This window comes from Periplaneta americana, chromosome 14, assembly GCF_040183065.1.
Source record: "Periplaneta americana isolate PAMFEO1 chromosome 14, P.americana_PAMFEO1_priV1, whole genome shotgun sequence".
In the NCBI taxonomy this organism is placed as follows: Eukaryota; Metazoa; Arthropoda; class Insecta; order Blattodea; family Blattidae; genus Periplaneta; species Periplaneta americana.
Window position 1 is genome coordinate 128495278 of NC_091130.1, and position 18921 is coordinate 128514198.

Genomic DNA, 18921 nt, shown 5'->3' on the forward strand with positions numbered 1-18921 from the left:
TAAATTACGAAATGTAATCGTTTTATAGAAGCTTGACAATTTATTGTACTGGTACAGGGTTTTTCAAAAGTAACGCATAATTGCAATTAAAATTGAATGATAAAGGGATTTTTGTCAAACCTTATATTTAGAAAGGACTATTTTTATTTTTAAAGCTATTCTTGTGCGAGTTGTGACATTTCTTAGAACATTTTTAAATGACAAAACATTGTTACTGTAGTAACCATAACCATAGTGCTTCTGTATAAAACAAATGAAATAGTACCGGTATATAAAAAAATCTGCTCCTTCAGATGATATAGAAAAAATTATAGGGTACAATTTAAAAATGTTCTTGATGATATCACAAGTCGCACAACAATAGCTGCAAAAATATTTTGGTTCGATTCAATAATCCTTTCTAAATTCAAGGTTTGACATGTTTCAGTTTTGTTTCAAATCCCCTCATTCAATTGTAATCGCAGTTATGCTTCACTTTCGAAACACCTTATACAGGGTGAGTCATAATTATGTACTATAAAGTATTGCAGAGTATTCTATACATTAAAACAAACATATTTTGTCATATAAACGTATAGTCGATACTCCATTGTTATCAAGATATGGCAACATTGCATTATTTCAAAGCTAGTCTACCAATTACCTGTGGCTAAAATCGGCCATGTCTTGTAGTTATGGTGATGTTTTGTTGATTCATGATGTTGAGTATTGTAACTGAGATTAGTGTTATTTTCACTTTACTGAATTGCATAACATAACAGTTGGCACTAATACAGAATGGGGGAAACATACACAAACAGTGAAATCAGCAAATAGGGATTATAAAGAATGGACACTGAGCGAATTTTCCTGTGTTTTGTTTCTCTGTGTGCCAGCGGCTAGTTCCACTTTCAAGCGCTAGAGGTAGTGTAATCGAGCATACGCTGAGAATAATTGAGAATAGAATTAAGGCACAGGATCCAAACATCGCCTACCTTATTGCATAATCCAGTAACGCTTTGCTTCAAATAAATTCAAGTTAACCATTTTTCCTTATTTCTCAGTGACAAACTAGTTGTAATAATAATATTTTATATTTCAGATATCATAAATTATATTATAAAATAATATACATTATAAAATTAAGTATCGAATTCGTTTAATATTTGTATATAATATAATATAGGTATATGGTTTTACTTCTCGTAAGAGTTTTGTTTTTTCCATTTTCAGCGCTATCAAATCATTACATATTTTAATTGTTGTTGGGGTCAACGCCTGAACTCTCATTATAAAGGAACTCTAGAGTCTAGACATTACAGTTAATGAAGGATTTATTATTTTATGGATCCAATTTATTTTATTTGAGTACATAATGTACCTAGATGTATTAATTGTATGTGTTATATTTCCGCTGTGTCGACTGCTAGCTGGTGTGATGTCAGCGCCAACTCTAGGGAGAAAGCAGAATCTCACGCTCTAGCTGGCTTGAAGGTCATTGAAATCGGTCCGGCTACATCAAAGGTACCGACGCGAAGTGTCCATTCTTTATAATCCCTATTCGCTGGTGAAATGACTGACATGATCTTGATTCACAGTGAAGTAAGAAACAATTCTGCTACTGCTGCTTGCATCTACGTTGAATGTTTTCCTGCCCAATGACATCCAACTCCAAAAACATTTGTAGCAGTGGAACGTTACCTTGGGGAAACCAGTCGCTTTGCACCTGTCATGAACAGTAGGCCTACTGGTAGCCCGTGAAGTCGCAGGACTGCTGTTGCTGCAGACCGTAAATCAAGATTATACTGGTCATTTCATTGTTTGTGTACGATTCCCCTATTCTGTATTAGTGCCAATTGTTATGTTATGCAATTCAGTAAAGTAAAAAGAACGCTAATCTCAGTTACAATACTCAACATCATGAATCAACAAAACATCACCATAACTACAAGACATGGCCGATTTTAGCCACAGGTAATTGGGACTAGCTTTGAAATAATGCAATGTTGCCATATCTTGATAACAATGGAGTATTGACTATACGTTTATATGACAAAATATGTTCATGAATGAACGAAACATCACCATAACTACAAGACATAGCCAACTTTGAATACATCTCTTTTTAACCACAAAACAACACCGACTGTTAGTTCCGATTTTAGCCACAGGTAATTGGTAGATTAGCTTTGAAATAATGCAATGTTGCCATATCTTGATAACAATGGAGTATCGACTGTACGTTTATATGACAAAATATGTTCATGAATCAACGAAACATCACCATAACTACAAGACATAGCCAACTTTGAATACATCTCTTTTTAACCACAATACAACACCGACTGTTAGTTCCGATTTTAGCCACAGGTAATTGGTAGACTAGCTTTGAAATAATGCAATGTTGCCATATCTTGATAACAATGGAGTATCGACTATACGTTTATATGACAAAATGTGTTCATGAATCAACAAAACATGACCATAACTACAAGACATAACCAACTTTGAATACATCTCTTTTTAACCACAAAACAACACCGACTGTTAGTTCCGATTTTAGCCACAGGTAATTGGTAGACTAGCTTTGAAATAATGCAATGTTGCCATATCTTGATAACAATGGAGTATCGACTATACGTTTATATGACAAAATATGTTCATGAATCAACGAAACATCACCATAACTACAAGACATAGCCAACTTTGAATACATCTCTTTTTAACCACAAAACAACACCGACTGTTAGTTCCGATTTTAGCCACAGGTAATTGGCAGACTAGCTTTGAAATAATGCAATGTTGCCATATCTTGATAACAATGGAGTATCGACTATACGTTTATATGACAAAATATGTTCATGAATCAACGAAACATCACCATAACTACAAGACATAGCCAACTTTGAATACATCTCTTTTTAACCACAAAACAACACTGACTGTTAGTTCCGATTTTAGCCACAGGTAATTGGTAGACTAGCTTTGAAATAATGCAATGTTGCCATATCTTGATAACAATGGAGTATCGACTATACGTTTATATGACAAAATATGTTCATGAATCAACGAAACATCACCATAACTACAAGACATAGCCAACTTTGAATACATCTCTTTTTAACCACAAAACAACACCAACTGTTAGTTCCGATTTTAGCCACAGGTAATTGGTAGACTAGCTTTGAAATAATGCAATGTTGCCATATCTTGATAACAATGGAGTATCGACTATACGTTTATATGACAAAATATGTTTATGAATCAATGAAACATCACCATAACTACAAGACATAGCCAACTTTGAATACATCTCTTTTTAATCACAAAACAACACCGACTGTTAGTTCCGATTTTAGCCACTGGTAATTGGTAGACTACCTTTGAAATAACATAATAATAATAAATTTAGCTTCCCTTATGAAAAGGTTGCCAGATTTGACAAAGCGTATTATATATACAAATCAAGATTTCAGGTATAACTCCCTGTAAAGTTGATTTGAATAATTTCGAGGGAAAAATTGTTCCGGAGCCGGGTATCGAACCCGGGACCTTTGGTTTAACGTATCAACGCTCTACCACTGAGCTACCCGGGAACTCTAACCGACACCGATCCAATTTTTCCGTCTATATCCACAGACCTCAAAGTGGGCTGACAACCGTCAAGTAACCAACTTCGAGTGCACACTAACTCCATGTGACTTAAATTGTGGTTTTCTGTTAACGAACAGTGACGTGTATTATGCAAATCAAGATTTTTCCCTCGAAATTATTCAAATCAACTTTACAGAGAGTTATACCTGAAATCTTGATTTGCATAATACACGTCACTGTTCGTTAACAGAAAACCACAATTTAAGTCACACGGAGTTAGTGTGCACTCGAAGTTGGTTGCTTGACGGTTGTCAGCCCACTTTGAGGTCTGTGGATATAGAGGGAAAAATTGGATCGGTGTCGGTTAGAGTTCCCGGGTAGCTCAGTGGTAGAGCGTTGGTACGTTAAACCAAAGGTCCCGGGTTCGATATCCGGCTCCGGAACAATTTTTCCCTTGAAATTATTCGTATTATATATGATTTTGGAAACATGTCTAAAAGGTAAAATCATGTACGTTTGAAACGGTTAGGGAATCGAATATACAGAATGTCAGAAAAATTTGCACCTAAGTAGCGTTTGTGCTCATTTACAGTTAAGAAAGGGGAAAAAAAAATCATCAGATAGATTAGAATGATTTGAATGCCATATACCGCGAGAAAAATAATAGTATGGATTAATTGGCATTGATATCTAAACCAATCAACAGCCATCAGTTAAGATAACTTGAAATTTCCATTATCACTCCCATACAAGTGATTTCTCAATATCTGAACCGATCCTTTGAGGGTACTAATGGCTATTTCCGTCACAATGCTGTGTGTTAGCCCCAGGTTTTTACATTTGTTGGCAAATAAGGAGGGTATGGTACCTGGTGCTCCCACCATCAGACCTATTACATCAATGTGGGACAGGCTATATTTATCTTTATAGAACGGGATTGTTGGTTCATAGATCCGTTTCTTTTCACTGTCCACCTCATGCGGTTGATCTGCATGTGTCTCAAATCTGATGGTGGGATCGAGAATGTATGCCGAGTTGTTCTTAATGGCAATGATATCAATTCGCCGAACACTTCCTTGCGTGGCTAGTCCCTGCACCTCTTGATGAACTGTAAACCCTACTTCCTTCAGTGCCTCGGCCAGCATAGAACGGACAGCATGGTGACAGATGTTGCGAAGGGCCTCACTATAGGGGCAGAAGCCAAGGATATGGGGAATAGTTTCAATCTCGCTGAGACAGCGCCTACAGCCAATATCTTGATAATAATGCATTATCGGCTATACGTTTATATGACGAAATATGTTTGTTTTGGTGTATAGAATACTCTGCAATACTTTATAGTACATAATTACGACTCATACTGTATAACTCACATATTACTCATTCAGATTGAATTCTATGCCCAAGGTTGCGGGTTCGATCCCGGGCCAGGTCGATGGCATTTAAGTGTGCTTAAATGCGACGGGCTCATGTGAGTACATTTACTGACATGTAAAAGAACTCCTGCGGGACAAAATTCCGGCACATCCGGCGACGCTGATATAACCTCTGCAGTTGTGAGCGTCGTTAAATAAAACATAACATAACATTTCAGATTGAAACTGATTACAGAACTAAAATTCCATAAAAAACTCAAACACTGAAGAACTCATCTGAATAATGATGTACCAGTAATTAGAAAAACTCACGCTAGACTAATCCATCTACTTATGAATTTATTAATAAGAATATGTGAAGTTTATTAACATAATTGACTTACAAAAGTCATTACGTGATTTTTGTAAGCAGTTAACTATTTTATTCACATTTTCCATAAAGAGACGGGTACTACCTTACGTTTTTCTGCATAAAATGCTAATCTAACACAAATTACTACTTTGTTTCAGATAAATATGACATGGATCCATGGCAATTCCTTTCTATTGAATCTTCAGCATCAGCTGTGGAAGAACCTGAATCATCACGAGGAGGGGAGGAGAAGAAGAGTGAAGTGGGCCAATGGCATACTTCGACTGATGTTGCACTTGAAAGAGTTGCTCGACCTAATTACATCTCGCCATTTTCTCCCACAAATATTATGACTACTGGTATCAGAACTATAAGCACTGACATGCTCAAATTCTCTGAATTCAAGAAAAATGCATCGCCATATTTTAACCAGTTTATCCAGCAGCAAGTGCCACAGCCAAGCAAATTTCCATGTCCACTGGGATGTGGAAAAATTTATAGCCATAACAAAAATCTCCAATATCATATGAAATATGAATGTGGGAAAGAACCACGTTTCCAATGTCCTTATTGTCCTCATCGTACTAAACGCAAGAATAATCTTATGCTACATATTTCTTCACAACATGTTGAAAGTCAAATTGTTTAATTTTATACTGTATCGTTTTGGAAACAGGCTGGAGTAGTATTCTAATGCTTTTGTTTTGATTAAAGAAAGGAAATAATTTGTATTTTTGTTTTTGGCCTATATTATTATTATTATTATTATTATTATTATTATTATTATTATTATTATTACTATTATGTTAAATATTGTCGTTGATTTTATGAAACCTGCTATGTGACAATACAAAGCATAATTTTTCAGGTAAAAGGTAAAGGTATCTCCGTAACATGCCATGAAGGCATTTGGGGGGCAAGGAGGTAGAGCCCCATACTTTCCATGACCTCGGCACTAGAATGAGGTGGTGTGGTTGGCACCACGCTCTGACTGCCTTTTACCCCCGGGAAAGACCCGGTACTCAATTTTATAGGAGGCTGAGTGAACCTCAGGGCCGTTCTGAAAGTTTGGCAACGAGAAAAAAATCCTGTCACCACCTGGGATCGAACCCCAGACCTTCCAGTCCGTAGCCAGCTGCTCTACCAACTGAGCTACCCAGCCGCCAATTTTTCAGGAGGAAGAAAAAATTAATTAAACATCAATAGGTCTACACTGATCCTCGATGGTGTCATCATATTCACCAACGTTTTCTACCGAATTATCTAATATTTTTCTGTAGGTCTATTGATATTAAATTAATTTTTTCTTCCTCCTGAAAAAATTGGTTTTATAAAATCAACAAATATATATAATGATTTGATTTCCTTATAGTTTAACATAAATAGCTATTATTATTGTTATTTCACAGCATTAAGAAAATGTAATTACAAGATCATTCTCAAAATAGCTTTATTGAAACTTGACTAGTTTGTTGTGTCAGAATGCTAATAGTTAATTGTTAATAATAATCTTATTTGTTAGTAGGTAATGACCATAACCAGTGGTGAATAGCTGTTTACATATAACAATATTTAGAGCTGTTGTATATTGTACTAATGTTTATTTTTATTTTTTTCTGAAATTAATACTGTATGTGCCAGAGATAAGTATGTGACATCTACACCAGATGTAGCATTGATTGAGGTAAGTGAAGTGAAATTAATGAGTTGGAGTGAATTTAGTTATTATCAGAGGCGGTTTTGTATACCAGAAGTACTGGTAATTTAAAACATATACATGTAAGCTACACATATAATATTTCTCAAGAAATGTAGGACCATAGTATCAGAATGAAATATTTGAGAATGAATGAAATATTTGATGTGTATATTAAGACAGAGTATTTCTTTAGCTGATATGTGCGAACAAATTTGAGATTATACAAAAAGATAATATTGATATCATCGGTTTTGTCCACAAGTATTATTTGCAATCATGTCATCAGTGCTTTACAGATAATCACCTTAATCTTACCCATAAGAAACTGAAATTTTTGTTTCATGTGTTTAGAGATGAACGTTCCATAACTTCATATCCAGATTCCATGTTCTTTTGTCGCAGCAGTTATCATTTTTATTGTCAGCATGAAATCATTCCATTTCTGCATCATTCTTGTGCGATGTTTGCGTTAGATTTGGGTTGTTGATCAGCAAAAGTATATAACATTGAATTATACAATACACACACATGTTAAATGTTTGTAACTGTAGACGAAATTAATTTCTTATATCAACTATGGATGTTAACATGTATATACTTTCAAGTTCGTATTCAATTTTCATCACAACATTGTAGTCACTGTGTGTCTGTTGATTCATGCAGAATGTATCAAATATATCAAAGTGCGTCTGGTTGCTATGGAGTAATTTGTTTGTAGCTAAGTTCACGCATAGGGCTTCTTAGTATATATTGTATGAAAGCACCTTATGCCTGTTTAACCTTCCATGCTGTTTCATGCCTTCAGTCTTCCCCTAATCCTCCTCTCACTTCAAAAAAAAAAAAAAAAAAAAGTAAACTCGACTTCTGTTTATTAAATTCATGTTTACGAAATCTTAATCCATAAACCTAAGTCTAATTTCAATATGACATTGATTTCATAAATTTATCATAATTCATAAAACAGCTTACTGGTATGGTATGTATGGTACACTTTAATATTTTAAAGCCTAAAACACAATATTCGCCAAAATTGTTGGATTGGTTGGTTGGTTAATTGATTGATTGATCGATCTATCGATTGATTGATTGATCGATTGATTGATTGATTGACTAAATCATATTGGGCGGGAGCTCGACGACCTAGCACTTTGTCTCTTTAAACTGTTCCTTTTACAGATCCATCCATCCATTGTTCACTATAAATCGCTATATTCAAACATTTTAAGTTGATGGACCGTGAATTTCTGAAGTGGATTGTCCTATAGACTTATTCACGTGAAATTGCGGAACTTTCAGACTGATACAATGATACTTTGTTCACAAAATTAGCAACATTTGTTTAGAGAATTTTGTGAGAACCAAAACTTAACGAAATAACAGACAGACAAAAATTTCGTTCTGTAGCTATGTTCAGACACAGTCTGTATGGCGTAATGTGATTATAATTTAAAAATGTTATATAATGACAGATGATAACATATAACCAAATATCTTTACATAGTGACAATGAGGATCTACAAATTGAGGTTCTATTCAAACTAAATCTGTGCAGTACAGGAAACAAACCTAAGTTTTATAGGACTATTCATCAATAGTAATTATGCAACTCTTTTTTAAAATAATATATTTCTTTTTAGCACATAAAAATAATAAAATGGTGGCATATCTTATTCAACATTAAGTAAAATGCTGCAATATGAATGCTTCTCATTTGTTATATGATATTATAAAATTATTTAATTTCTTATATTTTAAAAAGAGTTGGCCTATGCTCATTTCTTTTGCGAGAGAAATATATTTTTGGGATTATAGATTTTGACAATTCTGTTCCAAATGGAAATTAAATATGTTAAGATGAAGTGTATATATAAAAAACAGATTATACAATGCTCAAAGATTGCTGACTACAGTAATTGGCAGTTAAGTTTTAGGTCTGCTGTTCCCATCATTTATATATATATATATATATATATATATATATATATATATATATATATATACACACACACACACATATACAGGGTTTCCCACTTACCTTGTCCACCTCAAATAACTTTTATGTTTGGACTGGGATTGAAAAAAATTGTTTGACGTTATTTTACAACAAGGGGCTAACATAAAAATATGAAGATTTGGTTCATGTAACTGCATTCTTGTGCAAGATACAAGAAGATAACAAGCATAATATGAACAAAAGGTGCAGTAGACTACGACTTTCACTGCCAATCACTCGACTATATGAAGAGTTCGCGGGAAAAACGATGAACGTCACATTTATGTTAAGGATTAGATAATGATCTAATTGAGTCCATAACTGCAAGATGTAGTGCTGTTTCTATAGAAAATAAAGGAAAGGATTACTGTATTCGTGGTGATAATTCTCCTTTTTACCATTTTTCATAAGAACAACATTAAATTTCGCAGTGATCCATGGAATTGGATAATGATATCAACCTTAAGAAAACTGTGACATTCATCGTTTTTCCCGCGAACTCTTCATATGAGAACATTGTACCATATAATTTGACTTCAGTACCGATATACTTTGTTTCATATCAGTAACTTCCGAAACAAACCAAAATGGGCAATCCCAAAACTGTGTCCTTTCGTTATTAGTATGATGTAATGCATATTTAGTATTTGTGAATGACAAATTATATTTTCATATCCTGGCAACTGTTTTGCTAATATTTTTTACTAAACCAGTTAAATTACATGTGTTACAATTTATTATATGTTTCTTTGATCTTTATTAAGCATTAAACTTTATTTCGTGATTTCGAGGAACTGTGATACACAAAAATACTAATATTCATTTCTATCCATAGTCGTGATCATTGCAATCTGATCTTTCTTGCAAATTAACCCAAAATATATGTAATTAGCATCTGTGCATAATCAGTATAAATAAAAAATGTTTAAATTTAATGAGTGTACATATTTTTAAAGAAATTGTGGTATTATTTTATGGTACATTATGGTACAGCCAAGGAGAGAATTAGAATCTGACGAGAGTTATCAGAAAACAACATACCGTACATAATTTATTTCAAAATTGCGAATGTTTCTGTAATATTTATTGTCTGAAGTAATACAAAAGCAGTGAAATTAATTATTTATAATTGTCACATTGTAGATGGGTGATATTACTATTACTACTACTACTACTACTACTACGTTTTTTCCTGCCTCTGTTGGTTTTGTTTACTAGCTCACTGCGACAAACCATGTATATTTTCGGGCAACATAGAGGAACTTGCTTGTAGCGTAACATTTCTGTAATGTTGCTTGTTAATACTTTTTTTTTTTTTCAAATGTAAATGTAGTTTTGACACTTGTGTTTTGAGTGATTTTTGGTGTCATTACTGTAATAAAATTATTATTGAACTATTGTAACTGCTTTCTGATTAAAAAATCTTCCGAATTTAATTTCTAAGTACTTGATATTTCATAACTTCATAGAACACTAACAGGACCGTATTGCGTGAGAAATATTCTTTGTAATACTGGCAACACTTTTTTAATATTTCTGTGCTGTTGACTCGTGTATGTCAATTGCATTGAGCCCATATGTAAGAGGTGTCGTCATTTGTCTAAGTTTAGTTATGCTTGTGACAGTAGTGAGCTGTGATGCAATAACAGCATGTCAACATCTAAGATTCATGCCTGCCGTAAATCACCCAATACATTTTGTTATACGTGTGGGAAGTTCATACCTAAATCACAGAGGAAACATGTTATGATACAAACTGTACTTTGGTTGTTCCATAGGCAACCAGGATAAACCATGGGCTTTCCATGGCCTGCATGGGAACAATACATTGCTGGTGAGGGAAATGTTGCCCATACTCCATTAGTTGAATCTGGAAGAATTATCCTGTTACCACTCCACAAACTTTGTTTAAAGAATTCGTTTGTGGAGTTCTTGTGTAAGGATAGTGGAGTTTTCATGTAACTGAGGGAAAAGTTTCCGAACATAAGCAATTCCAAGCTTGCAGTAGAAATTTTAGTGGAACCCCAAATAAGAAAGCTTTCCCGTGACCTAGACTTTGGAAGAAGAATGAATAATGTTGAGCTAGCAGCATGGAAATCATTTACATCTGGGGAATAAGAAGAATCCAAATTACGAGAAATTGGTTCATAATGATACAATCAATCAGTCTCAGGAATGCCAGGTGTCGTTGAATATGCTTCCTGTATTCTCATCTGGACTTTTTTCTGGACTATCTAAGCAGCATGAATAACAAGCATAAGGAGCAATTCCACAAGAAAATTGCACAAATGAAACAAGAGTGCTAAGGCAGGTGGGATGCTTCAGAGATAGGTGACAACTGGTGACTGCTTAATAGAGAGACATGAAGTTCATCGCACATGCGTCTATTTCCAGAAATAACTGATTTTTTTAATTGAATTCAGTTATGTCCTATTTCAAAATTGAAGGTTTTGTAATCTTATGAACCTGGGTTATATTATTATTATTATTATTATTATTATTATTATTATTATTTTTAGGGATAAATCGTGAAACAGCGAACGCCAGTAAGGGGAAGTTATCCCTACCCTCCCCGCTCGGCACCTCGCTCGCCTGCCCTCTCTCTCCACTATCTGCCCCACTTCGGTGGCTCACTGCCTACCGCCTCACATGTATTTCATATTTTACAACACAACACAATACGACCAAATTGATGTGGGATGCCCTTGATGTGCATTAGACAACATTTGGATCTCGAACTAACACATACTTTGAATAAAACAACACTGGTGGATCACTGCCTACTGCCTCGCATGTATTTCATATTTACGTTTCACATATAAGTTTTTTCTTCGAACTAACACATACTTTGAATAATACAACACTCACCTGTTAACTTTGCACTGTCCTCGAAGTAACACAATAGTCACCAGAGCCTCGTTTGCTGTAATCAGGACCCGCCACGTGATGGCTCATCACAACAAGTCGTTTTGTCTGTACTCGAAGCTGGACACGGACACAATGAAGCTCTACCAGAGCGCGTTAACACTTATGCCAACCCCGCAGTCAACCCCTACCAAGCTAAATTCACAAGCCCGCCACTCTCTACCCATGCTATTCGGTCATTGTCCCAAACATAAATAGATTCATTTTCCCTTCTACCACCAACTCACCTCGGTAGCCAAGAGGTCTAAAGCGTGACCAAAAAGCGTGTGTGCGTTTTGTTAGGAACATACAAGGATCGAATCCTACCCTCTGCAAAGTCATAAGAAAAAAAAAAAAAGAGAGAGACATCAAGCAAGGAAGAGAGAAGAAAAGGCTGGAGAGAGAGAGGAGAGAGAGGGAGACAGGACGAAGTTCCTCTTTTGCTTCGTAGATGCCGCATTCACTCTTTTTGTTCTGCTTTCCTCCACTAGATGTCACCCTCACCCTAAACCCCTATTTCCACTCTTTCCCGCTAGAGTGTGTGGTGAGCTTGTAGGGGCAAAGTTGAAAGGGGTCGTGGGCAGAACTTAGTGTTCGCTGTTTTACGATTTGCCCTTTAGTTATTATTTACAAATGTGAGATGGTGGTGACGTAGTAGTAGTAGTGAAAGAAGAAAGAAGCAGCAGATATAGCAAGAATAGCATTAGTTAATAACTATATTGTTTGTTGGTTGTGGTGTTAATAATAAGTGATAGAAGTAGAAATATAGGTAATAATTATCAGCTTTCTTTAATCTGGTAAGAGTAATTTATACTACCCATTACGTAACAGTAAAGGAATATATACTGGCACTCCTATATTTTATTTTCTCTTGATGTTGCAATATTGTGATACCAAATGAATGACTTGCTTTCTTTAGTAATACCTAGATCATATATGTAACAGATATGTCGGGGTTATAGGCTTTGAGGTTAACAACTTTTGTCAGGTTTACTACGCTGCCATCTAGTTGTTACATAAGGAATCACGTCATAATACCCATTTGAATTGCATTAGCGACTGTGCTGCCATCTCGTGTTCGTTTACGGCGGACGGGTGGCGATCCTGGCGGTTGTTCTCTTCAAAGTGCTGCCGATTTTAACGTAGCGAGGAGTTATCTGTTACATATATGATCTAGGGTAATACCATAGCGTAAGTGACTAACATAATTGAATATATGTAAATTCTTACTTTTAATTCACACTTGCAACTGAAAAAAATCATAATTGGTAGGGTAATACCTTAGATCATATATACCCCAGACAGGTCGGCCTTATAGGCTTTGACATTAACAACTTTTGTCAGGTTTACTATGCTGCCATCTAGTTGTTACATAAGGAGTCACATCATAATTCCCATTTGAATTGCATTAGCGACTGTACTGCCATCTCGTGTTCGTTTACGGCGGACGGATGGCGATCCTGGCTGTTGTTCTCTTCAAAGTGCTGTCAATTTTAACATAGCGATGACCTATCTGTTACATATGTGATCTAGGGTAATACATACATTATTGACTTGGTATGTTGTAGTAGTATCCTCGAAATTTACCTGGGCGTCCAAAGAAATTTAGAGGCCTTGATATTCAAAATACAAAACCTGCACATTAAAACATGATGGGCCTATTCTGTTTAATTTGTTCATGGTATGCAAGACTCGATTTACTTTCGTTTTAAGAGATAATGTGACATTTTGTGATATATAACGCATTTCTTCTCTGAAGACAGAACTGTTCTTATTATCGTAATAAAATTGTGTTTACATAAATGTAGCTAAGACAATGGATGTAGTAATGAAATTTTATATGCATGTTTTTCTTAATTTATGTAAGGATTACTTTACACACTTCCTCACTTTCAAAAGTAAAGTATTGATCTTTTCTTTTATGTTGGAAGGTAGGCTACCTACAAAAATTATGTTTTACTTTCCTTTATGAGACATCAATATTGTATATCTTCCTAAATGTGAAGTTATAGGTGTATGCCGTCATTATTTGAAAGAGGCAGAAACACTTTGCTTTCAAAACTTGTATCTAACTTTCTCGTTATTTCTAATTTTTTATTTTATCTTTATATTGCGGTATAGAGGTAATATTGTGATATTGTGCATACTAATTAATTTCATGAATTTTATAGAAATACACGTTTTCAACATCCCTGATATCAAAAATGTACTTTTTGGTGCGCCATTTGTCTATTACTCTGTATATTTTCTCCTGTTGTAATTAATTGTTATTCTGTTTAATTAAGTGTAGTATGATTTTAATTATACTTTCTGTTCAACAAGAGAATTTGTTTGGTGAGTTATCTGGAGATTCTTATTTACCTTAAATTTTCTAATTAAATATAAAATAATTAATTTTTAGATCTGATATTGTTCTATTTACTAATCTCTGATACGCAAAATTATCTAGTTTTTGTAGTACCGGTAAATTTTCTTATTATTTTCCTTTTCTTCCTCTGCCTTCCCCTCCTCTTCGTCATCTTTTTCCATGGTCATGATAAAAGTTGTCTTCATCATTATCATTATTTAGTCATCATCAAGAAAACTAAGCACAGCAAACACTTGAAAGAACTTATGAATACCAAGAACAAATAAATTGTCTAAATAATTATCGAATACTATTATCAAAATTTATAGCTGAAGCTACCATCAGCTCTTGTACATAAAAAAATGCATTAATGTGTAAGATTTAGAAGAAAAACTTTAAATTCATCTCAGTATTTTATATTAACTGATTATAATGTGCCAAAATACTCCTGTCTTTATTATTTTTCTAGATTTTCTGTTTTCCAGTAATTAGAAATTACACTAATAGTGCTAACTGCACACTGGCATTCTCATTCTCAAATCACATCATAAACAAACGTTGCTCCGTTTTTCTTGTTGATTTAGTTCCTCTTTCATGGTATTGTAAAAGTGGATAGATTTTATATTAATTCAATAGTATTGTTTATTGTTTCAAAAGAATGCCTTTGGACTAGAGGTGGGTCGACTTATTCTGTTATTGGTGTGCAAAATGTCGTCTAATGGCGCTTTTAGTAGAATCACAGTCTACTATATACAGTCATAAAGCTCAATATGTAGTAAAAATGCAAACATGGGTAGTTGCCCACCACTAGGATCGCTACTATCGCCTCATCATCGCAGCTCTCTCTCCTAGCAGACGACAAAATATGTTACACTTTCGTTGTCGTGTTCTTTTGGAAAAATTAACACCTTCCTTCCAGTATTGAAATATTAAATGCATAAAGTTAATTTATTATTTTAATGAAGTATATTAAATTCCACCATAAACTCGAAGATACCTGCAAGAAATAAGTTAATATAATTTTTTTTTTGTGCAAAACGAACTGAAATTTACTATAATAGCTTCACTCATTCAAGATTATAGCGATAATTAAGTATGAAACCAATAAATATTAATTTGCATTTCCCTTTACAACAATAATAATGGAAATATGAATTAATGGAGTAACTTACGTGTACCGGTACTTGTAGTGTAGGCTTACGTAGTTAACAAAGTGAGATGAGGTTAAGCAATAATAATCACACCAGAATTGGAAATAAAACGTGATCAATAAATTTTATTGTAACATACTTTTTCTTTTTCTCTAGTAAAGCAATAAATAAAAATAACAAAATTAACAGCTATAATTAAAAACATATCCTTCGGAAAAAAAAGTAGGCCTGAGCAATAATAATCCCACTAGAATTGAAAATAAAATGTGCCCAATAAATTTAATTAAAACAAACTTAATTTTTCTACGTCTTTAGTAAAATAACACATAAAAATAATAACAAAATTAATAGCTACAATTAAAAATATATCCTCTGAAAAAAAGTAGACCTAACCTTTATTTCTCTGGAAATTTAGCAGCCTAAGTGACAGAACTTTAACAGGTATCTAATGTCCTTTCGGTTAGACTGAAACATTTCATTGTGAAATTTAAGGATATAATGTATTCTAACAGTCACAAAGAACTTCAAATTAACAGTTTTGTTTCTGCACAGCATTCTTGTGGAAACCCAGGAACCTTTCTGAATCTTTCGGAAATCGGAAAAAGGATAACTCTGGCCTCTTTCTCTTACTGCTGCTACAATTTATAGCACTACAAACGTCTCCTCCTTGTCCCATTTATTATATTTTAGCCATTAACATTTTCATTGCAACCAATAACGAACATTTCACAAGCAATGTGAAATACGCAACGAGCTAGCACTCAATAGAAATACGACACAGTCCAAAGTCGACCATGGACAGTCTATCGTTTCTAGTTGCTAACCGTTTGGAGTGCTTTATCACGAGATTTGCAAAAAAAACACCTCAAGCTTCGCGACTGTATATAGTAGACTGTGGTGGAATCATAATGAGTTGCATGAAATCACAATGAATAATGTACTTCTTAATCACATTTTTAAATATATGATAATGAACATAGATGTCTTCCTTAAAATAATGGCACACCAAAAAAAAGTTCGAAGGCATTGCAGCAATATTCTTCGTGTAACAAATGTATTTTTTTCCCTCTCTTCTTCTTCTTTGCTCCACCTGTCTCTTTCACTCTGTCATATTTCCACTACCCCTCGAATATTTTATTTCGAGATAAAATTTGTATGCAAGAAACTATACTGGCTTTATGGCGGTCCACCAAAAATTTTTAGTTTAATTATATATATATATATATATATATATATATATATCCAGCTAGATGAAAAAATACCTGACCCCATCGGGAATCGAACCCGCGACCTTCCGGCTTGCAGCGTTACGCCTTAACACTATCGCAGGTTCAATTCCTGATATGGTCATTGAACTAATCCTTTCAGCTGCATAATGTCCTAGGGCCTACTCAACCTCTAAGAGAAATGTGTACCAGGAGCATTTCCTTGGGGATAAAGGTGATAGGCACATAGAACTGATATCCCTACTGCCGATTGTCTGTAAAGGTGGGAGCCTTAACCTCTCACCACTCTCTGAGCTGATTTGGTCTGTCATGACATTGACTTTACTATTCGACTTACCATATTCTTTGTTTTTTGCAATCTCTAACATTGTTAAAATGATAGAGCTTTTTTTATTTTTTATCCCTCTTTGCATTGTACCCCTATTCTATAACCCGTAAAGTGAGGGATACCGTTTTATATTCCTGTCTCATTGGTTGTGTTGAACATTTCCCATATTTTATTTTAATGTATCGCTACATTTTAAAAGTGGCAACACTTTTAAACATCTTTGAAGTTATTGGAGATAGTTAATAAAGTGATGCTTTCAGTCTGTTTATGGTGCATATAATTTAGCATATGTATATATATTGTTCCTTAGTGTCTAATAATATATTTAACTAATTTTAGGGTATACACAACATAATCTGGTTTAACTATTTTTGAACTGCTGGTTGTTCCGAATTTCCAAGTAAAATGATAGAATATAAATGATATTGTAGATGTAATTTTCCAAGTTTGATTTATCAATGTGTGTTTTATTCAAACATAAAACCTATGCACTCATTACTATTGTGAATTTAACATGTATATTCAATGTATAAAAATATTAGAGTAAATATGACCCATATTTTGTGTGAGTTGTATTTTTATATGTCCTTAATAATAATAATAGTTTATTGCAAAACAACCTCCTGAAATTGTGGGGTGATCGTCTGTATTGAATCTTTATTCAAATAGCTGTGTTAAAAAGACACGTCATCTAAAAACATAGAAAGATAAAGATAATAAATAGATCACTTTCCTAGGCCACCGGTGTAGCTCTGTCAGCTAAGGTGCTTGCCTGCCGATCTGGAGTTGCGTTCGGGCGCGGGTTCGTTTCCCGCTTGGGCTGATTACCTGGTTGGGTTTTTTACGAGGTTTTCCCCAACCGTAAGGCAAATGTCAGGTAATCTATGGCGAATCCTCGGCCTCATCTCGCCAAATATCATCTCACTATCACCAAACCCATCGATGCTAAATAACCTCATAGTTGATACAGCGTCGTTAAATAACCAAGTAAAAAAAAATCACTTTCCTAGCTTTATATGGAGTATAACTTCGTTTTATTATTCATTTTTGTAACAACATAATTTAACAGTAGAAAAGGATTTAGAATTATAATAAAATTCTAATATAAAAGGCGTATATAATGTCACATTGAAAGAGTTATTCTGCTTAGAAAGAGAATTCGATGAAGATTGTTGGACACTCCTTTTGCAAAATATGTGACAATGTTTTTGAATTTGGAATGTGATAATATTTAAATTCTGAGGTAATATTAGTATTGGTATATAGAAGTCCAAAAGAAATAAAAAGGAAATACCAGTAAATAAAGAGTGGGGCAGAAACAATGAACAGGTTCCAATCATAAATAATTTTGAATTTGTCGAGTATATTGTTACGAACAGGTGGCAAGCCTGTAGAATTGACCATGAAAATTTGTTTGCCAATTTTGTTCTATCTCACGAACATGTTAGCACTGGACATTGAGGGAGCGTATTTGTGATCTATAGGCCCACCAAATTCTTATTACCGATTGGAAACATGCAACAAGCTCAGTAGTTCGGACCCCTGCCATCAGTAATCGGAACTTGGCTGGCCTATAGAATGGCTTATTAGAAGCAGTTCCACCACAAACTCAGAGAGCATTTCCACGAGAACTTAATCATGATTGCAAAGTGATAATGTGATGTGCTTTATCGGCCACCAACGGAATCTGACCATTTCTTTGAGGATGAAGCTAGAAAATCTTGCATTGTGAACTCTGTGTGCTACAGAGACATGATTCAAACATTTCTTGTGCCTGAAATTGAAAAACGAGGTGATCTCTGATTCCAGCAAGATGGTGCAACTGTGCATACTGCAGTACTTAGCATACAGCTCTGTGGAACTTGATTCCAGGATGTCTAATTTCCCATTCCAGACATATTCCATGACCACCTCGTTCTCCAGACCTAACAGCCCTTGAATTTTTTTCTTTGGGGCTACCTGAAGGAGAAAG

General features: G+C 34.4%; 1 protein-coding gene across 21 annotated transcripts in view; it reads left to right on the top strand.

Annotated features, from left to right (window-relative positions):
- Positions 1-18921, top strand: part of LOC138713728 (longitudinals lacking protein, isoforms H/M/V-like) — a 614547-nt gene that overhangs the window by 359831 nt on the left and 235795 nt on the right. Inside the window, exon 5 of one of the 21 annotated variants that reach the window (XM_069846049.1) lies at positions 5460-17518. The exons of the other annotated variants lie outside the window; for them this stretch is intronic. Within the exon in view, the coding sequence (XP_069702150.1) occupies positions 5460-5950 (491 nt within the window). The 3' untranslated portion in view covers positions 5951-17518. Of the gene's footprint in view, positions 1-5459; positions 17519-18921 lie in introns of those variants that run through there. 21 annotated transcript variants of the gene reach the window in all.